Source organism: Canis lupus, chromosome 9 (genome assembly GCF_003254725.2).
Source record: "Canis lupus dingo isolate Sandy chromosome 9, ASM325472v2, whole genome shotgun sequence".
NCBI classification, from domain to species: Eukaryota; Metazoa; Chordata; class Mammalia; order Carnivora; family Canidae; genus Canis; species Canis lupus.
Window position 1 is genome coordinate 33,543,119 of NC_064251.1, and position 22,160 is coordinate 33,565,278.

At 51.4% G+C, this 22,160-nt stretch overlaps 1 protein-coding gene across 21 annotated transcripts in view; it reads left to right on the top strand.

Moving 5' to 3' along the window:
• The window catches only part of MSI2 (musashi RNA binding protein 2), a 391,492-nt gene that overhangs the window by 329,104 nt on the left and 40,228 nt on the right, over positions 1–22,160 (top strand). For 20 of the 21 annotated variants that reach the window (XR_007412955.1, XR_007412956.1, XR_007412957.1 and 17 more), the window contains exon 10: positions 9,792–9,866. Coding sequence is in view for 18 of the 21 variants with exons in the window: in XM_025439695.3 (XP_025295480.1) it covers positions 9,792–9,866 (75 nt within the window). In the remaining 3 variants the exon portion in view is untranslated. Of the gene's footprint in view, positions 1–9,791; positions 9,867–13,710; positions 15,212–22,160 lie in introns of those variants that run through there. The other variant, XM_025439710.3, reaches the window with a different exon arrangement.

The window sequence follows — 22,160 nt, forward strand, 5'->3', positions numbered from 1 at the left end:
GACACACCGCAGAGCCACTATGGACTTGGGACTGCGGAGGCCTAGACACCCAACTGGGTCACCTACCAGTTGGGCAAACTGCCTTTGTGCGTTTCAACTCCTTCACCTGTAAGCCCCTTTGTAAGATAGTTGGACCATTATAGAGATGGATGGATGGATGGATGGATGGATGGATGGATGGATGGATGGATGGATAGGTGGGTGGGTGGATGGATGGGTGGGTGGGTGGATGGATGGATGGATGGATGGATAGATAGATAGATAGATAGATAGATAAGTAGATAGATAATCATCTTATTTCATGCCTAGCTCATAGGAGGTTCTTGATGTCATTTTAACTCCTTTACACTCCCTTCTTCAAAAGGAGAAAGCCGGCCCTCTGCCGCATGCCTCTCTATGGACAGGGTGTTCTTAAAGACCTGAGGACTCCTGGCTGGCTTCACCCATGTGGGCAGAGGCTCTATTTTTCTAAAACTTGGGAAAGGAGAAGTGATGAGGGTGGGCTCTAATCCTGTCTATTTAAATGATTAACATTTTTCTCTTGGGATATCAGAATTTGCATTTAAATGGATGTTTTAAATGGCCTGTTTTACTCCTTATTTGCCCAAAAAGGAAAAAAAAAATGATGAAAGACAAAGTGTGTTTGTTCTGACGAAAAATGATCTCTCCTGGCTTTTAGAGAAATTAAGTTGCATATTATGCCCCTTCCTTAAAGGTATCTCTGTCCGTCCTGCGTAGATAATTGAAAATCTTGCCACTGAAATGGCATGAAAAATGGAGAAAGCAGAGGGGAGGCGTAATGGTGTGGGTCGCAACAATAATTAGAAATTTCAAAGCGAGAGAGCAGTATTTTAGTGCGAGTTATTGTGTGTCGGGAAAATACTAATTAAATGGGATAAATGGTAGTTAATGGTAAAATTCCATTCAGGCACATGATCTGTCTGGTTTTAATGGATTTTCATTCGGTTTGGCTACGAGTCCCCCTTCTATATTGTTTGATCGGCTCTTTATGTATTTTCAGATTCACAGCTCTTTAAATCATTCCTGGCTCCATTTGAAATGTATGAAACTTTTTCTTGATGTTACACATTCTTAAAAAGAATTGTCTGTCTGAGGAAATAACAAGAGCCAGTAAAGTTAGTTCAAGGAACTTGAGAGACAGAAAGAGATGCCTCAAGAATCCTAAAGGTGGTGGGGATGTTACTTCTTCCCGAATTAATGTTTTAGGTTTAACTGAGTTTCAATGGAAATTCCTGTTTACTTCTTTAAGCATTGGCCAAATGATTCCAACACAGATTGGGAAGCAGAAACACATTAGACTAGATAAGATAAATGAGAAAAGACTAGTTTGACCAAATAGCAGAACATGGCACAAAGCTACAGTAATGAAATAGTATGGTGTATAGGCACGCACCTGTTGAGAAAAAAAGTGAAAGCAGATGCACTAATTGTATTTCTATGTAAGAGTGTAGTCATTATGAAGAAGTTACTTTTAAAAATCAGCGGTGGGGGGTGCCTGGGGAGCACAGTCAGGTAAGCTTCGGACTCTTGATTTTGGTTCAGGTCATAATCTCAGAGTCATGAGATCGAGCCTCCAGTTGGGCTTTGCACTGAGCATGGAGCCTGCTTGAGATTCTTTCTGGCCCACTCCCTCTGCCCCTTCCCCACCCCACCCCTGCTCATTCTCTCTCTCTTAAAAAAAAAATTGAATAAATAAATAAAAATCAGTGAGAATTATCTCCTGATTGACAATGAGACATTTGTCCAGCTCTTGTTTAAAATATAATCTTTGGGCAGCCCAGATGGCTCAGCGGTTTAGCACCACCTTCAGCCCAGGATGTGATCCTGGAGACCCGGGATCGAGTCCCACGTCAGGTTCCCTGCGTGGAGCCTGCTTCTCCCTCTGCCTGTGTCTCTGCCTCCCTCTCTCTCTCTGTGTGTGTCTCATGAATAAATAAATAAAGTCTTTAAAAAATAAATAAATAAATAAAATAAAAATAAAAAATAATCTTTATGTAGTCCTTACCTTACATTGTATACCAAGAGAAGCTCCGAATAAACTAATAGTTTTAAATTTGAAAATCAAATCTTAAAGAGTTGCCAGTTTGGGGAGTCTTGAATTTTTAACAGTGAGTATAAAGGTCCTGGGGCATAAAATGGGACTCCTTTTAGGATCAGATGTTCAGGAAGTTCCCGTGCCTTTCTGAGTCTAACTCGATGCCTTTTACATGCTGGGAGGAATGACCTGTTTTCTTCAGGGAGAAGCAGTCGTGTACAGCAAAGCCAGCTCGCTCATGTCAATTGCCAGAGAGCAGAGGTGCAGCAACTCTCTTCACCCTAGAATGGAAGCAAGGACCAGGGGCCCACATCTCTACAGGAACCCAAGCTCGGACCCCTAAACAGAGGGCCCCCACTGGTTTCACAATGGAAGCCAAGGCAGGGAGGCTTTGTTGAATGCAGGAGGTACTCTGTGGCAAGTAGGCTTTGAGCACCTACTGCATGCCTTCCCTGGGCTAGCACTGGTCCCTGTCTTCCAGACCTTGTGGTCTAGTAAGAGTGACCGCAGTTAACAGCTAATTCTACAGATAGCTAGTTACTCATAATAGTTCTGGAGTATTTTAAGAGCACATAATGAAGGATGGAAATTAGTCTGAGGAATCAGGGAATACCCCCCTGTGGAGGTGACCTGTTAGCCATGCTAAGAAGGATGAGCAAGCTAAGGGTGATCCAGACAGGAATAGATTTGGAAGGCTGAAGGTCCTAGTGTGGAACCCTGGGAGCCCACTAGCCTGGCTGAGGGGCCAGGTGCACGCAGGCGTGTGTGAGGAGGAGTGCTGGGCTCAGTACCTATTGAGATACGGATACGTGATGAATGAATGGGAAGTGGTTACTCATCTGCCCCCAGCCTTTTCCCTGTCTCTCATAGTCGAAGTTACGACTTCCCTGAGCTTCAGTAAAGAAATAATTGTTGGTTAGAAATGTTGTCATGGTGAGGCTGTGAGTCCTTGGGTCCTAACCTTCCCTGGGCCACCCCCTACCACTGACATCCTTGCTGCTTCTTGTCTTTGTCCCATGTAGCTCTGTTGAGGCTGCCACTAAGCAGAACCCTCAGACCTCAACTGGCTTCCCTCATGTCACAGAGCCTTTCCTCCTCCTCCTCTAGGCAAACAGAGAGCCCTTTATTTGGAATTGATGGTGTCAGCCCAGCTTCCACTAAGGCAGAGGCTGTGCAAGCCAGTGAGGAGAGCTTGGGACTTTAGAACCAGGTCGAGACTCTTCACCCCATGAGCTCTGTGACTTGGGCAAGTGCCAACAGCTCTGTCCTTCAGTTACTCAATCCTCAGAGAGAGGTATGGGAAACTCCCACTTCATGGGGTTGTTGAGGATCAATGAAATCTTATTGTGCCCCACCAGTGCTGTATTTCCTCAAATCCTAGGTGCTGTGGGTAGTAAAATACATGTTTGTACAGACATTCAGAAAGAAAAACGCAGATGCTGTTAATTAAACTGTACTAAAGCTTTCTTACTACAGTGACTGTGAGATAGAGCTACTCTCAGAGATGGTAAGGTGCGAAAAAAATGTACGTCTTCCTATCAATAAAATACAGTAGTAGATACTCAAACTGGGAGCTCTTATCAGTAAAGGAATGGGGAGCCCTAGGCATTCCCACCCGAGCAGGTGCCCAGCACCCTTTCACGGGGGATCCCTTCCTACCAGTGGCCAGGAATACAGCCAGACCTGCAGGTATGGCTTATACTGTAGCACCTGCCGCCTGCTGCTCCATTCAGACCCTTGGCCCAAGGAGTTGGATCATATTTGAGTTTCTGCCTCCCAACAAAGATCTGGGCTCTGGGCTCCAGGCCTCATTAGGCCCTAGTCCTCCTGAGCTGCCAGTCAGTGTGGTGAGGGCCTCCAGGTACCTGCTGAGACAGGCCTCCTGAGAGCTGCCAAAATGTGCCCTCCACCAGGAACCAGCTCAGCCCGAGGTCCAGGCAGAAGGGGTGAAGTGGACACAGCACCCAGGGAACAAACACACAGTCTCATGGCCTGATTTACCTCTGGCCTCCTCAGCCAGACTGGAGTCTCCGGTGAGCCTTTCATGCACTCACTGGACACTCCCAGGGCTACCCTCGGCTTCTGCCATTGGAATAGCCTGGCATCCCAGACCTTTGGGCAAGGAAAGTACCATCTGTGGTGCCGTGACTGAAGCCCTTGCTTCTTGCTTCTTCCCTCGAAAGTGGTGGCATCAGGTGGCATCTGATTCTTTGCTAGGGTGGGATGGCCTGACATGTCCCCAAAAGTTACCTGGGTCACCCCTCCAGTGCATACCTGTCCTGGAATCACCACCATCACCCATCACATGTCCACATCATCACCACAGTCATCATCAGCCACAATTTGGTTGATGAGCTCGGCGCGGGCAGAAAAACGTTTATTAAAAGTTCGTTAATGAAATGAGATTTTAGGGATATAAACTGTTGTTGGAAGAGCAGAAAATTATGTAACACTTGGACAGATCTTCAGAAACATGACTAAACCATTAAAACTTTAAATCCATTCATTCTGCAAATATTTCCAGAGTACCTAAGGGCCAGGTACTGTTCTGGGTGCTGAGGATTCAGCGGAGCCTGAGGTCCCTGATCTTAGGGAGCCAACATTCTAGTGGGACAACAGATATGCTGGTCTATAAATGACATGGAAACTGTGAAACGAATTTTTAAATATCCTTTAAGATTTCCTCCATTCTTTGGGAGGTCTGGTCAAAGGGAGGCTGACAAGCGTATGGTTACAGTTATTCTTCCTTGATCTCTCTTGATGGAGCCGCATCAGGCCTTGGCAGGAAACCTACAGCTGTTTTGGTTTTAGCTTTCACGGCCTTTGACAGAGTCACAGAATAATCAGCCCGATGAGAATCCCTTAAGAAGAATGTAGGAGAGAAGAGGAGGGGTCATCCTCAGATCAGCTCTCCCTGCCTTCGAGCTGGACAAAACCAAAATCAACTAAGACCCTCGGAAAGGTCTTCTTGCAGCCCTTCCGACTTTGTTCTGCTGCCTCACGGCGGCCAAGAGGGGCCCAGAGTGAGCCAGCTCTGTGCACTAGAATCTCTGAGTTTTCTTCATGAAAGTGGACTTAATAAAAGCAAACCTGATTATTGTTGATATATTTTATTCTTTTTGGCCTACTCTGCCCTCAGCCATGTAACCCTACTGCCTCTAACTGTCTTAACCTCACTGGGCACACACTATTGAACGTGCTGGATACCACTGGTTAGAGAAATGCCTCATTGCTGAGGCCATGAAGGAAAGCTTCCCCTGCAGGCCTGGAAATAGTGGGACTCTGTAGACCAGCTGAAGAAAGCCTGAGGCATTCTTGCTAGCGCTCATACTGAGAAGTCCCTGTGAAGTCTTGACCCAGTGTTCCCCGACATTAAGCCCCTCTGAAATGAAAGGGAAAAAAAATCACCCAGAAGCGATGAGGAGCTCTAATCTGCGGGTGTGCACTAACAGATCAAAAGGAGATTGGCTGGAATTTAGAGCTGCATGTCTAGACTCATTTGTAATTTCAACTGGGATTTGTCTTTCCCCAAAATATCTGTTGAGGTCATTCCCAAGGAGGTCTCCATTTGTTCAGCTGTTTCCTGGTGGACGGAGGAAGCTCAAAATTCAGCTCTCCATTTTCCTTCTAGAACAACACAGTACCCCAGAACTTTCTGTGAGGATGGGAAGGGCCTGTATCTGCACCACCCAAGATGGTGGCCATGAGCTAATGTGGCTACTGAGCATTTAAGATGTGGCTCATACAACTGAGGAACTGAAGTTTTCATCATAATTCGGACTTAAATTTAAATTGGACAGCATAGGCCTAAAGATGCTCCTGTGGCTCGGGATGACTCTGGAGGTTGAGTATCTGGGTGGACTTTGGCCTTCACCTCCCGGCCTGGGAAGGGCTCTCTGTCCAGAGAGGGCTCACCTGTCCAGTTGTTGACCTGGTTGCGTACCTCATGGAGCCAATGTGGTGCCCCGATTAATGTTCTACATACCACGTGCCACATATGTCACACTTTGGCAGATCCCTGGATAAACAGCCCTTGTCTCTTGTCCTTTCAAGTCAGGGGCCTGGTGGGACCAGTTTTCCGTGACTGAGTAGCTGAGTCACAGAGCCCGAGAGAGGATGAGTCATGTGCCCACCTAGAGTACAAACATCTTCCAGGGTTAGAGCAAACGTCTTCCAGAGTTAGAGCAAAGATCGAGAACCACAATTCTGAAAACTCTGCCAGCAGCCCCAGAAGGGGGCCCTGAAGCGATCCGACCGGCAAATTCAAATTCTGTTGTTGATTGCTGGCTTTCTTTTTTTTACCCCCCCCCAATGGAAAGCAAGAAGGGTGGTCATCCAGGCAGCAGGCTTAGTTTTTCCTTTAGTGACAAGAGATAATTACTGTGGGATTGATCAGGCATCCAGAGTACTGGAGCACATAAATTGTGCAGTGGCCAGTGCGGGAGGGGCCCAGCTACTAATGGAAGTGGTGGCTGGGTCATCTCGCTGTAATATGGCTTGATGGAGCATCCACATCGGTCTGCTGTAATGTGCTATTGATATGCAGCCAGCCAATTTCCCCGTGTGGCTGGGGCTGTGAGCCGCTCGAGCAGAGCTGGGCTGCACAGCAGTAAATGAAGAGGAAAATTGAAGTAATGTTGTATTATAAATTTATGATTTCATCTGCCTGACCCAGAGGATGTTGGTGATGGGGGGTGGCGATAAGATCCCCCACTCTGGCAGATGCCAAATTCTCGTCTTTGTCGTGCAGGAGACAATATTGATGTGTCCAGGAAGATTGGGGTAAGGCCCCAAATCGGGGTGAACTCGACCATGCTTGTCTTCCTTCTTGTTGAAGACCGTCCAGTATGCCAGGAAGAAAGCAGATAAGAAGTGGTAGTGGTGGCCCGAGTCAGGGAGGGATGGGGCATCCCACCCCCCTCCACCCCACCCACCCTGAGGGAGTCTGAAGGTGACACGTGGGCCTGCAGTTCTGTTCTCAGATTAAAATATTTCAGACCCCTAGTGCCAAAGATAGAAGCAACGGAGTCATTTTTCATCAGGAATGGCCCTAGGCAGTGGTGATTTGGCTGTTTGCATATAATCTGTTTATCAATATTGTTGAAATAATGGTTTAAGAAACCTAGTCATGAAAGATCTGATTTGATAGCAGGTGATTAATTCGAAGGAGAACTGAGCTGGCCAGCCATGAAATAAATACCAGGGAAGAAGCCAGTGTGTGTGTGTGTGTGTGTGTGTGTCCACTTAAGGCATCAACTCTCCCCCACTTAAGGCATGGGCTCCCCCCTCCCTCCACTTCCTCTCTGTCCCTCAGTCCCTCTCTTTCCCCACCCGGTGCCAGAGCTCAGCGTCACACTGGGAGCTTTGAGCAGTCAGCTCAAAGCTTCCCGGTCAGCCTGCTGGTCTGGGCAGCCCTCTGCCAATGAGGCACCAAGCACCGGGAAATACACACACCAGGAAAGGGCAGGCATGAGGCCCTTTTGAGGTAGAAACAGGTCAGTTGGCCAGTGAGTCGTGACTGCACATCTGGAAAGGCTCTGGCTAAAAGCAGGAGACTGTAAGGGAGCCCCGGCTGGTCTCCATTGAGGGTTGGGCCCTTCCCTGCTGCAAGGGACCCACTGAGCTTTGTACAGATGGCAAAGCTCAGGCTGTCAGAAGACAAGGAAGACCTCCCCAAGAGCATGGCCTGGCCCCCAAGTCTCCTGACGCCCACAAGAGCAAGCCTCTCTTCTGGGTCTGATGACAGACCCACTGGTCAAGCAGAAGCTGTGACACCAACAAGCATGGGGAAGTGAGAAAAGGTGGGTCCCATCTCTAGGCCTCTGAGGCATAAAAGCTCTGTGAACAGGCAGCAGGAAGACCTATTAGCTCCAACTCAAGCTGTCAGAGTGCACCCAAGATGGAGCTTTGTGAATGATTCTGTTCCTGTGGCCATCACTGCCCATCAGAAAATGCTTGTGACATATCCAAATGTACTCGGGATGTGGATGATGAGGCCCCAGAGCCTGTACTTGGGGGTGTTTCAGTTGCTGTATCAGACTGCAGAGACACAGGTGGAGAACTGTCAATGCTGCCTTCATGGCTGAGGGCATGGAGACTGTTAGAAACCCCACCCATCAAAGCAACCTTCTACCAGCATCTTGATGGCAAGCAGCAGAAACAACTTCAGCAGCTGTAAGCAAAAAATGATATCATTGGAAGGGGCTCATCAGCGCACAGAAATGACAGGAAGACTGGAGAATTGGCAGTAACTGGGGAGGTGGATGGTCAGGCACAGCCACGACCAAGGAACAACCCAGGAATGACCTGGGGGCGGGGGGGTCACTGTCCCCACCACTGGGTTCTGGAGACACCAGAATAAATTCTGAATCACTGCCTCCTCCTCTGCCCTACTAGCCCCAGAAATGGATCCAAGGAAGACTTCCATGGGCCAAACCCAGGTTCATAACATGCTTCCTACTGCCTAGTTCAGAGAGAGGGGCTCTTGTCTGCTTCCATGATGGGAGGCAGGCCTCTCTCTAAGACTCAAACACAGAGAAGGGGTTCAGGTGGTGGGCAGCCAGAAAACAACCACAGACCTCAGAGGCCAAAGAAAAAGTCAAGCTGTAGATAGTAGTTGGGTGGTGGTGGTGGTAGGTTGGCCATGGTGGTATTTGAAGAGCATGAGTGTATTGGAATTCCCATACATTGAGTGGGGGGAGGCAAGGTGAGCCTGGTGACATAGGAATAGGGCATAGCCATGGGTCTTCTGTAGCTGGCGGAATCAGTCCATGAGGGCTACACGCCAGTCTTTTCTGTTACTGGAGTCAAGAGGCAGAGACATAGTGAAGTAGCCTGAGCACGCACAATGCAGGGTTGAGAGCCAAATGACTGCTCACTAGGGGTTTCATAATAGACCCCAGAGGGTCACACCAGCACCAGAACATGCCAGTGGTTTCCTCTGCACCTCATGCCTAGCCCAGCAGCAATTTCCACAGGCACCCCTCAACTAACTGATCACCTCCTGGGTTATCTGCTAGATCATGTGGAAAATACGCTTGCTGTGAAGTGCCCGCTAAAACACGTGGCATGAGGCTTCTGGGTTTGGGCCATGCTTCCCGGTGCACATTTTAACAACCAGTCTCTCACAATTCTGGGCTGGGAGGAGGGAGGCTTGGGAAGATGCTGGCACCCTGTGGAGTATCTGTGCTTGGATGCAGGCCCCTGGGACCCTGCTTCTCCCAGACCAGAGCTCATTAAGCCCAGTGATTTTCCAGAAGCATAGGGTCAGCCCTGAGTTTTGCCCCTAAACCTGACCCCTAAGTACTCATGCTTTGTCTGACACTGGCACTGCTGTCTGCTCCTTGGGAGGAGGCATTACAAGGACTTTAATCTTCTACTGTCAATAGCTTTAAGGTAAAGTACATTCAGGGTAAGCTCTCCAAATGTCAGAGCCAGGCGCAGGCCCTCTGTTTGGTGCTAATGCGTGGCATTTACTCTGCAGGTTCCAGAAAGTGCGTGGGCTTTGGGGGTCTCTCTGCCCAAATACAGGTTAATTACCAGCAAGCTGACAGCAGTGCCCCCAAGCCGCAGTAGAGAAGGGACCCATGCCCTGGGTAAAGACCCTCATGGGAGACCAATCATGTTGTGCAAGAAAATGACCCAGGCTGTCCTCATTTCCACCCTCCCTGAGATTTCACCCCAGACCTGAGGCAGCTGTACTAACACCATCGTGTTCTTTCTCTCTGTGTTCAAGGCTACCCCAACTTTGTGGCAACCTATGGCCGCGGCTACCCTGGATTTGCTCCTAGCTATGGTTATCAGTTCCCAGGTGAGTTTGTCTCCCGGGGCTTTGGAAACATGGGAGATGGACTGCATAGGAGGGGAGGTGGGAGGATCCCTAAAGAGAACACAGTTCATACACATATCGGTTCAGGAAATGACCTGTGGGTGCTGAAGTTCACATCCACTGAGCTCCAGGGGGAGGATGCAGCTCGATGTCTGGTTAACCCAAGGACAGCCTCAGAGCTAGGTATCTGAGAGTGGCAGCTTTCTGGGGAAAGGGAAAGAGCTGATCAGGACCCTCTCTCTGCCCACCCTCTTTGTCTGGAGCTGGTTACAGGTTCTTTCTCTGGATTGGACTCCTACCCTGGGCCTCCATCATCTCCTGTCTCCCTCCCTCTCTCCTACCTTCCTTCTTCCCTCCCCTCCTCCAGCTCCACCTGGCGGTCCTGGCTTCGATGCCCTTCTGTGTGTAGCTGTGGTGTGCTGTTGGGGTTGAGCTTTGCTATCCTGGGTAGGGGTGTGCACATTTATCCTCTCCTGTGTGTAGGCATCAGAGCCTTGAGGTAGAGCCCACAATGATGCCCGCTTATGTGCCCAGGCTACCACAGCTCCCATGTAACTGGGAGGCTGGCACCCCCACCCCAGACGGGCAGCAAGGGCAGGCATGGTCTTACAGGGGTGGCAGGGGATGGTGCTGAAGGAAGCCATGTCGATAGGGCTTCACTTGTCCCCTGAAGGGGTGAGCCAGCCTTTCCCAGGCACGGGGTATAGATAAGAATATATAGGGGTGCTTGGTGGTGTCTGTGGACAGAGGACAGCTGGAGTTTCTAGAGAAGGCATTAGGAATGGAGTCTTGTCCTCTTGGGTTCTCTGCTGAGGCAAGAGGCTCCCTCAGGAGCTGAGCTTGCAGCAGTCTCACTTTTTGTTGGTCACCCTGCCTGGACCCAGAGGCCTTGGAAGCATAGGGATGGCCTTAGAGGATCATGTCCTGAAGCCAGGGAGGAGGGCAGGGGAGAAGTGTGTGAGGGTCTCACCCAGTGTTTATCTACCTCCAGCTGAGCTTTGGGGTGGGGAAGAGTGTTTCAGAGGAGATCAGGAAGCATTTGGGGCCCTTAGAGCCATGCCCTGTGGGGACAGATCCTCAATCAGCGACAGAGGCCCTAGGCTCTTGCCCGTGGCCACAGCAGGTCACTCAGCATCTCTGGGCCTCATTTCTGTCTTCTGTAAACAAAGGGCTGGGGCAGGATAGTCCCTGGGGTCTGTGTAGGGGTGGCAGGGGTAGGGGAGGCAGGTGCAGTAGCAGAAGCTCCAGATGGAGGAGTGTGAGCATGGGAGACGTCCCCATGAGTGTCCCCTGGGGCCGGTTTCTGCACCAGGGTGGGCCCTCTGCTCCTCTACGGCAGCTGGCTGCTTTGGGGTGGCAGTGGGCCTCTCCAGGCAGGACAGGCGGCACTACAGCCAGAGCAGTCTGCACCTCATTAGATACTCCCTTCTCCAGATGGGAACCCTGAGGCCTAGAGACGTAGAAAACCCTGTTCAGGGGTTCATTAGCAGCAAGGAGCAGGGCTAGGATTCAGACTTAGGTGGTCTGGGTATTAACTGCCACATTCCTCCCTCTCTAGCGTCCGTCTGTCCAGTAGGTGACACTAACCACACACAGCTAACATAATTTAGATTTAAAATAAAATTAAGTATAATGAAAATTCTTGGTCACACTATCCACGCTTCACTTACTCAACAGCCACATGTGGCCAGTGGCTACTGGTTAGCACAGCATATAGAATGTCTCCATCGCCACAGTAGGTTCTGTTGGATGGCACCATTCCGGAGCATAAAGAAAGAGGTTGGGGTGGAGTACATGACCCCCACACATGTATATACAGGCCTACACACTGTCCCTCCCGGGGAGACCTGGCATGTCATCATCCCTATTCATTTCTTGCCCATCCTCCTCAGCCCAAGAGCTGGTGGCATTTCAAGAAAGCCTTTCGTCTCCTCCTCTCCCCTGGCTTCCTCACCAGGGTATCAGAGAGACATAGGCTTCCATCCTGGCCCACTGAGAGCGCCATGCTGCTCTGCACACCTGGCACACAGTCAGGTTGCCAGTGCCCCCTCAGTGCGGTACAAGTCTCAGGCAGGGAGAGTTGGGGGATCCTAACATGGAATAATTTGGGGGTGACAGAGTAGATCCCATGCTAAGGGCTCTGTGTCCTTGGATCTGCCCTCAACAGACACATGTATGCAAGACAGAGCTCCAAGTGACCAACCGAGACTGGGGAGGATGAGATAGAGTCTCCCAGCTGTGCCCAGCCAGCCCTTCACCATAAACCAAAGAGTGTGAGGGACCTGTAGTGGACTAGGAGTGACAGTGTCCAGGGCAGGTTTGTCATAGTCACTAGCTCCTGCAGCTTAACACAGTCAGCTGGGTTTAATGAGGGCAGAAATCGGGCATTAAAATGTCTGGACAAAGGCTCCGTGGCCCATGGGACATGGCTCTTCTCTCCTCCCCCAGCCTTCAGACTCTCCATTCCCCATCCTTCCACCTCACAACCTGGACTTCTCTTGTGTGTCCTCACCGATGGCCACAAAGAGGCCATCAGTGGCCACAAGAGTGAGGCCACCTGCTGTCGGGGAAAGTCAGTGTGTGGAGCTGCCCCAGGCCAGGAAGTGGTGGCCCAGTGGCTGGACCTGGCAGCACACATGGCCCCAGGAGGAGGCAGGCTGGCCTCAGAGTTCAGACACCTGGACGAGCTGCCTCTTGTGGGACAGCTGCTCTGTTTGCTGTCCCTGAGCAGCCTAGTTAGTCCTCTGTGGTGTTCCAGTCAAGAGCTCATGACATGGTGGCTCCTCTCAAAAATCAGACTTGACCCTGCCTGGAGCTTCCACCCCAGGGTGAGCTCTCTGAGTCAGGAGAGCTCTGGAACATTCTGACATCTGTCTCTTGCCCCATGCCAATAAGAAGTGCCTTAGAGGGTCTGGTAAGGAGGTTGGGGTGCAGAGAGACGGCCCAGAGGAGGGCGGCCCAGATCTGCCCTCTGTTCACCCCTGTCTGATTGACTCCGTTGACTCCTCCCCACACCCTGGGATCCTGTGAGTCAGTGACATCAGCACCACTGCCACCACCAAACTGCCCTGAGGTCTCTGCTTTGTGATCTTTCTTTCCCATGTCTTTCTCACCCACCTCCCACCTGCAGTCTCACAGTGCATGTGGACGCCACACTCTCCCAGCCCTTTTCTGGACCCTTCCCAGTGGGGCAGTGGGCACCAGCCTGAGAAAGGATAGGACACCCCGGCCCCTGGGAGCTGCTGAGGCTCTTCATCCTGTGTGTGTTCACTTATAGACCATGGGTCTGGGGGTCCCTGTCAGGACAGAGGGCCTTGCGTTTCACCTGAATGGGCCCTTTCTGACTACCCACCTCCTCCCCTGTGCTGGGGTACCCAGTGTCCCTCAGCAGAGCCCCAAGTGCCTCTGTGGCCTGGCCCTGTGGCGGACCTTCCCAGGTCACATGGCGGCTGCGAAGCAGCACCTGCCTCTGCCCGCCTTTAGGATTCTGCACGATTAAATGAGGTACTCCGATAAATGGGCTCGACACCTATGGATAATTAATTATTAGAGTGAGGAGTAGGTCTTCTCTAGAAAGATGGAGGGTTGACCCCCCATTCTGGAAGTAGCTCCTCCTTCCCAGGCCCAGAGGTCCACAGCGGGGGGGGGGGGGGGCACCCCGGGCACCCCGGGCACCCCCACCCCAACTCCCCACTCCCCAGGATGAATACCAGGGCTCAGGACATTATGATCCTCACCAGTGGCCTCCCCTCTTTCCTCTTCTTTTCCTCCCTCTGGACTCATTTCAGTTTAATCTGTTAATTTCTGTTCTTATTTCACTTTGCAGACTACTTGCCGATTTCACAAGACATAATTTTTATCAACTAGCTCTTAAGAGAGGCATAGCAAATTGGGGTTTGCTACCATAACTAGAGAGAGGACACAGTCCCGGCCGGGGCCACCCCAGCTGCTGTCAGTGCCCACTGAGACTGTTCTAGCTGCCTGTTTGAACGAATGTTCTTTTTCTCATTTTTAATTCTTGGAAAAGACTCGTCCTCATTGCTTCATTCAGTTTAAAAAAAAATTTTTTTTTTCCTTCTGCCATCCCCTCCCATTTTGCTTCTTGGACACACTGTGAATACCCCCTCCCCACTCCGCTGCACCCCAATCCCCACCTGGAATGTAACGGGGCCAGAGGGAAACTTCTCACAAACTTCAGAGAGCCTCCTCAGGGGATCCAGGAAACGGGCATCAAATTATTTTAAATATTAACCAAATAGGCTTCTTGGGGCATTTTATGAGGTGAGCTTTTTGTGCTGGTGGCCCACAGGAATTGGGGATGTGCGACTTAGAGCACCTGTGTCCTGTGGTGGATGGTACCAACAATGCACACACACACATACACGCACACTCTGTTCTGTAAATAGTAATATGAAAAGCTTCATCTGGGAGCAAAACTGTATCTGGAAAACCATCATTATCTGGCTGTCTGTTTTGGGGGCCAGCCCCTCAGTGGCTGTTAACCATAATGATCAGTGCACCTGTCTTTGAGAAGAGGCAGCAAACGCACTGGGGCATTGCCACATTTCAGGCATTGTGGGCACTGACCCACAGCAGGCCCCTCCTCCCCCAGCACCCCCACCCGCACCTCCCTGTCCTTGCTGGCCTTGGATTTGCTACTGGCGTCAGGGCCTCTTGGCCCCCAGGGCAGGAGGGACAGAACCCAGAGGCCTGTCCTGATCAGATTGGCACTCCTGATGACCACTCCGAGTAGGGCTTGCCTTCCCCACGATCCCGACCCCCTCCACGTCCCTGTTTGAAATATCCCCACTCTCTTGGATTAATGAAGTATAGCTCAGCAGGACCCTCAAGGGCCACCCCTTTGTTTACGCTCCTAGTTTGTGAGAAGTGACCCGCATGCTTCCACTGGACGCATTTGATGTGAGCAGATCCATCTGTTGGAACATCACTGTCCTTGAGACCCAACCTGTATGGTTTTGCTCATCTCATTAAAGATGCTTTATGTAATAATTGGTTAGTTTCCTGTTATTTTCCTGCAGGCTTTTTCATGAGTGCTGGGTTTTTGTTGTTGTTGTTTTTTTGTTTTTTTGTTTTTTTGTTTTATTAACAATTCTGTATGGCTCCCCCCTCCTCCCCGCTTTATTTTGTTCTGCTATGAATTGCTTTGCTTTGGTGAACGTGTCCTAGTATGCTTGCCTCACCAATGTTTTAGCGATTGTGAATTTTCTTCATCTCTGTAAAGAGTTCATCTGTGCTTCTCCCTAATGACGTTTTATTTTTTCCCCCTGTAAGCAACTGAGGTAGAAAAATAAATTGTTTACCACGGACATGCTGTGTGCTGCCATCTCTTAGCCTGACAGTGTCCTGTTCTCGCTCCGGGGGAGGTGAATGCACTAAATAACCGGTACCAGTGACAGCCCCGGTGCAGTTTCTGAAAGCATGTGGACTCCCCCTGGCTGCCGCCTATCCCCAGCCCTCCCCGCTTCCTCGTGTCCCCTGCACTTGCTCGGGCTGGTCCTGTCCTTGAGCAGAGGGGTAGAGCATCTGCACGCAGCAGCTGCACGGTTTGCCCCCATGCCCCTTCTCTGCCATCACTCTTGCCCTCCAGAAAAAATGCCACTGGAACATCTGGAGCCCCTCACATCTGTGCACCAGGTGTGTGTGAGCTCAGGCACATGCTCATGCACACTGGCCTATGTGTGGTGTGCACACAGTTTGCTTTCCTAACTCCTCTAAATGGTGCAGGTTGGAGGAGGCCCCTCCTTTGCTGGACATAAAACTAGAAGGACCTCATTTCCAGCCGCACTTGGCCATGTAGTACCATATGACCCTGAGCAAGTGATTTAGCCCTTCTGGCCCTAGGAGTAATAAGAATAGTGCCTGGTTAGTTGTTAGAATTAAGTAGGATACTGTGTACATGTCAGCATGGCCTTATAAATTGGTAAATGCTGTGCAACTAGAAGCTTTAGAAATCGTGTTCTTATTATGTCACTCTCTGGAGGGGTTGTCTCTTCCTCATCAATCTCAGCAGAGCTGCCTATTGGTGGATCTGCTTAGCAGGGAAAGAAATGATACAGGATCCCCAAGTGAAGCCAGAGAACTGCTGGGACTTCATTACTACCCCCATGCCCCACCCATCCTCCTCCATCCCTCCACATTTACTCATCATCAGGCACTGGATTTGGTGCCAGCTATCTGGACATGAATGAGCCTCCCTCCTTCAAGATGCTCAGAGTCCAGCCAGGGGAGAGAGAACCAGTCATCAAACCCACTGACCATCATGAGACAGGTGCTTAGCTGGAAAGAGGGAATCACTCTTTGCTATGAGGGGTCTATGGTGGCTGTTTGTCCAGCCTACGGTGCTGTCAAGAATGGCCCCTAGAGAAGGTGACATCAGAACTCGTCTTACAAAGCCAAGTAGAATTAGCTATGTAAAGAAGAAAAGGAAATATATCCCAGGCAGAGAAATGACATGCTTAGACACTGAATCAGGTAGTTTTAAGAAAGAAAAAACACAAAAAAAGAAAACACAAAGTAACAATGGCTTAACAAAATAAGAATTTGTTTCTCTCTCTCATGTAAAAGAAGCCTGGATTTGGTTTCATGATATTAGAGGTCTGGTTTCTTTTATCTTAATGTTCTGTTCTCTTCAACATAAATCTCCATCTCATAGTCTAAGGAGGCTGCCAAGCTCCAGCCATTACATACTTATCCCAGAAGAGTACATCTCTTCCCTTTAATAGTACTACTCAGAAGTCAACTGTGGCACTCTGCTTAGACCCCACTGATCAGACTTTAGTCACATGACTAGTTCTAGCTGCAAGGGATCCTTGGAAATGTCTGTATTTCAGGTAACCACATGCCAGCTAAAAACGGGATTCTGTACTAAGGAAGAAAAACGGAGTATAGATGAGATAATAAAAGTAGAATAATATAGGGTATTTAGCAATCTGTTGCAAACCTGAGAAAGGAAGCAGCACAGGTCCCATGGGATTATGCAGATTTCAGAGTATGGGCAGCTTGCAGGAGTGGTTTGGGGTGGGGTGTGCAGGGGGGATAAGGCCAAAGAGGGAGGCAGGGCTGAGTCATGGTGGGCTTGTGAGTCAGATTCAGTAACTCCGATTTGATCCCAAAAGCAAGTGGAAAGCCCTTAAAGGGTTTTAAGTAGAGGATTAGATCTAATGTGATTAGATTTTCAAAGTGAATCAGAGCGGTGGGGGCCGGTGGAGAAAGCACAGGGTGACCCCTGTTCCCTTCCTCCTGTACCTTCACTTCCTCTCCTCTCCCCTCTGCCTCACTCTCTTGGCTCCATTCCTCTCCCTGCCTCAGGCTGGCCAGTGGCCCTGCCGGGGTCCTTCAGCTCTCTTGGGGACCAGCCAGGTTAGTGTCTCATAGCTCAGTGCTCCCACTTCCCTCCTAGGACAGTTGGGGGAGCAGGCAGGCAGTGCACATTCCAGGTGGGGACGCCCTGGGACTCTGGTTCTGGAAGTTCCAGTTTGTGCTTGTACGTCTCTCCAGTGATAGAAAGCAGGTTTCGTCTCGGGTGCTGGTGATGACTGATGGCCACTGGCCTCCTGGAGCACTGGCTTCAGACGACTTTGAGGCCGAGTCCTAGCTCAGCACAAAGAGGGGCTGTGACTGATTAGCGATGCCTGCACGGTTGCTGGATCTGGGACTCAGGCCCCTTCCTTTTGCCTTCCTTGTTTGTCTAATGATGGTTCTTGGGTGCCAGGGGACTTTCAGTCACTCCAGAAGCTGGCGGGGACAGCTCTGGAGGAGAAGCCTCAGTGGGGGCTGCTGTGGGGTATGCTCTGGTCAGGTCTGGCTGGTCTGAGCGAAGACAGAGGCTTAGTGGCCGGTGGTGTCCTGAAGAACGTGGCTTGAGTGTGGAAAGCAGAGTGAAGAGAGCCCAAGTTCCCGGGAGGGGAAGGAGTTTGCTGTAGACCAGATGCCTGGGGAGAGGGCCTTAGCCGTGGGGAGTGAGCTGCTTCCCCAACCAGCTCACGCCCAACCTTATTGGTTGGGTCTGGGTTATGACATCTTGTGAAGTGTTCAGAAATGCCTTTGGCTGCCACCCCACATGCCCGGGATCCTGCCTGGACTGGTCACCTGGACCATTGCGAGGAGCAGTCCCAGAGCCCTTCTGTCCACCCCTTCTTCCTGCCCACCCCACTCGGCAGCAGACGTGATACCAGGATCGGGCCTCTTTTTCGGAGGGAGAAGAGCAAACCTCCCTCCCCAGCCTCTGCCACCTAGTCAGGGGCGGTGATACCGGGGCTGCCGTGGTGGAACTGTAGAACTAGCGGCCAAGATGACCCCTCATTTGGTCATAAATGTAAACACCAGTACTGTCCCCCGCCCCACTGAAGTGTGTCAGGGGCCCTTTCCTCACACCTCTGTCCCGGCGGCGCCCTGGGCCTGGTGGATCCCCAGGCTCTGTCAGCGCAGCCTGGCTCGTTGCTTCCCGTTGGGTTCCAGAACGGGGCCACCCGGAGAGCCGACCTCGAAATGCTAAGACGAGGTGGTCGGCTTCCCGGGTGCACTGCCCGAACCTCACCCCGTGGGCCGGGCGCCCGCAGCTCCATGTTTCGCTTCTGTAGACAAAACACTCCCTCGAAAGGGGCCCCCGGTGACACGTCAGCCCCCGCACATCTGTCCGCTGCCCACCCTGATCCGCACGGCCCTGGCCCTCACGCTGTCCCCAGGGATTACCCTGCACAGATTGGATCCATGGGCAGATTTTAAATCACGAGCCAGCTCCTTCTCCGGCCAGCGGGCCCCTGGCCCTGTGAGTCCTGGGGTTTGTCCTCTTTGTGAATGTGAAAGGCAGGCTCAGTCAGGAACACAGATGTGCTGCTCTGGAAGACGACTGACAGGTGACTGACAGGTGACACCCCGTGGCAGGGCCGCGCGGGGGGGGGGGGGGGGGGGGGGGGGGCGCGGGGCCGGGGGTGCGTGGGCCTCACCACCGCACTCTCCCTCCACTTGGAGAACCAGGAGCTGATGCGATTCCCAGATGAAAGCAGAGCACAGGACCTAATAGGCACTTAATAAATGTTTGCGGAAATGAATTGGAGCGATCTGAATTGACGGGAATTGCGGGTTTCACTTTCGATCAGCTTTCCGTGCCTCTTGAAGCTCCAATGCGTAAATGAAGGGAAATGTAAGCAAAGGCATGCTCGGCTCCCCATGCAAAAGCCTGGAGCACTGCTCTCCCAGGGCATAGTTGAGAGACCCAGCGCTTACCCTCACCTTGCTGGAAGGGTAAGGCCCCTTCTGGGCCTCTGTTTCCCCATCTGTCACATGGGCTCCCTTTCCTCTCAGGTTGTTGACAGGGGCACTGGGATGAGGCATGATACGGTGCTTGGGGGAAGGGGAGGGTCGTGTCTGAGGAGGAGGAGGAGACCCTGCAGGGGCAGGAGCGGCACAAGGGAGGCAACTGGCATGTCTTTGTCCCTCCTCCTCCTCCAGGAGGGCTGAGTGCCGCAGCCTCTGATCCCATCTATCTACCCCTGCACTGTCGTCCTTGCTCCGCTCTCCTACCTCCCCGGGTGCCTGTACCACCAGGCTCGCAGAGTCCCGCTCAGCCTGCCAGCTCCAATGGAATCCCCTTTCTTCAAGCCTTCCAGTTTTAACTTCCATCAGCAAGAACAGGTGAAAGCTTGCCACTTAAAGAACAAAACAACAGAATATTGAGTGTGAAATTACAGGAAGATGGCCACACCAGGCCTGAGGGATGGGGGTTCGTGGCCCTCCACGACAGCCAAGGACAAACCAGAAGGCAAAGGTGTGGCCCCCACACCCTCCTCCCCCGGCTGAGAGAGAGCAGTCTTACCCAGAGACACTTCCCAGACTGCAGGCCAACTTGGATCTCCTGCCCCTGAGAGAGATCCCAGCCACTGGAGTCACTCCCTCTCCTCCTTGTGCCTTCAGTTTTGAGGGCAGGGGCACGAGAATGTTTTCTGCAGTGTCTGGAAAAGGTCATCAGCACCTGCCCCAGGCTGGGTCCTCCCCAGGCACAGGGATGCTGAGCAAGCGAGCGAGGCAGTCAGAGCCTGGAGGACATCCCACTCGTGGCCAGATGTGCTCCTATGCAGTCTGGCTGGTGTGCAGAGTGAGCAGGGGGGAGGGAGTCATTGACTTTGCTTGGAAGACTTTCAGGAGGAGATGATACCTGAACTGAGTTTTGAAGTGCAAATAGAAATTTCATCAGGCAGCTGATTAGGGAAGGGTGTTCCGTATCCAGGGACCAGCAAGTTAAAGGCACGAAAGCATTAGATGTCTTACATTCCTGCCTCTGTTCATTGTGACCCACATGAGGGCAGATGCTGTGCCATTGCCTGGGCCAGGACAGCTGGATAACAGACTTTGTCTTGGGGAAGCCAGTGCTGCTTCTTCCCAGCCCCAGGGAATGAATGTGTAGGCCAGAGATGCTGACCCCACCCTTATCTTAGGAGACTGTTGCCGGTCAAGGCCTTTGTAGAGACCGCTGAGCCGGCCTAGCACATCCTGGATGCTAGCTGCCAGGGCTGGCTTCTTTTCAGGAGAGCCTTGCCCAAAAGCACTCAGTCGTCGAGGGAGAGGAGAACACAGCCTGCTAATGCCCCATGGAGGCCCTACTGCCCTGCTCTGAGCCTGAGCGGGTGTTTAGCTGGCCCCAGGGCACCCCTGGCGTTTCATGGGGAGAGTCTAGGGCCAGTGCCGTAACCGTCTTAGTGGTCCATGTTTAGAATCTTTCCTGACTTTCTTCATCTGGTCTCTGGTACCAGCCTTGAACAAGCTAGGATTCAGGTAAGGCTAGGAGCAGGAAAAGGCGCCTTGTTCCCCCCACCCCCTTGCACCCACCTACTCACCATCCTTCACCTGTCCATACTTAACACATCCAGCACATACTTTTTAAGCACCTGCCATGTCATGGGCCCTGCCCTCAATGCTGGGGACACGGTGCTGAACCAGAGAGACACGCTGTTGCCTTGATAGGGCATGTGTTAGGGGCAGAGAAGAAAGCAGGATTCCACTGAGATGGAAGGACCCAAGGAAGCTCCTCTCGCCAGGGCCTTCCTAGGGGAACTGTGAGGAGCTGCACAAGCCTGAGGGTGAGAGGGCAGCCAGTTCAGCCGATGACACGAACACCAGAGCTCGGAGATCCACGACCATACCTGTGGTCACGATGTCACAGGGCCATGCAAGCCCCTGGCTTCCCGCTGTCGCCTTACCCCGCCAAAGTTAGCGCTTGCACTTCGGATAAAACCTACCCTTATCACTCACAAGCAAATTATAAATGTTATCTATGAAAGCCCTTTGGATGTGAAATGTCATGTAAATTAATAGGATTTTAGAATAGGAAGGCTCCAGAGGGAGTTCTCAGCTCCACTACTGTTATTACCTTGGGCAATAATAATAAAAATAGAAATAAAAGTTATTATTCCACTTACTGATGGCTTGCCGCGTGCCAGATAACTGTGCTGAGCACCCAGTGCCCTCATCTCATCGGATGTCACAGCAGCCCTGCCGGGAGGTGCCATTAACCACATTTACAGGGGAGCAGAGGGAGCCCGGGACGGAAGTTTCGTCACTTGTTCTGGGTCACATCTCGTGCATGTGGGAGATGGCATTCTACCCTCTGGCTTTAAGCACTCTGTACGGCTTCCTTCAACCTCTCTGGCCCTGGAGTCCTTCATCTGTTAAATGAGACTAGTGACGTCTTCCTTGCAGGGCTGCGGTGCCAGTTCATTGAGATGACCCGGGCCCCTCTAGGAAGGGCCCGGCTAGAAGGGACTTTCTGGGTTCTTGGCTGTGGATAGTGCCACCCTGGCAGCTGCTGTTATTCTTACTGGTGTGATGATTGTTTTCTTAACCATCTAGGCCAGGTTCTTTTATTGTACAGATGAGGAAACAGGTGTAGAGAAGGTTCTACCCTTTACCCTTTCACCTCGGGCTGGCGTGCAGTGGATGCCTCCGCACCGTTACAAATGTCAAATATGTCTGTGCCAGTTGGTAAATAACAGCCGCCCTGGGCCCCCAGAGTGTTTCGTTGACCACCCCGGGCTCTCTCCCAAGACTCTCTGACCATCCCACAGACCACCAATCAGTGATGCCCAATGCAGCCATGGTCTCTGCCAGTCAACCTCAGAAACATCCTACCTATCTCAGGCCACGAAAAGAGGGAGGAGGATCTATGTTTTATGTCAGGGAGGGGGCAGGCAGAGGGAGTTGAGATCACAGATGTTACTTTACTCACTGAGCTAGTGATGGGACAAAAGGGGGGACTTGGGG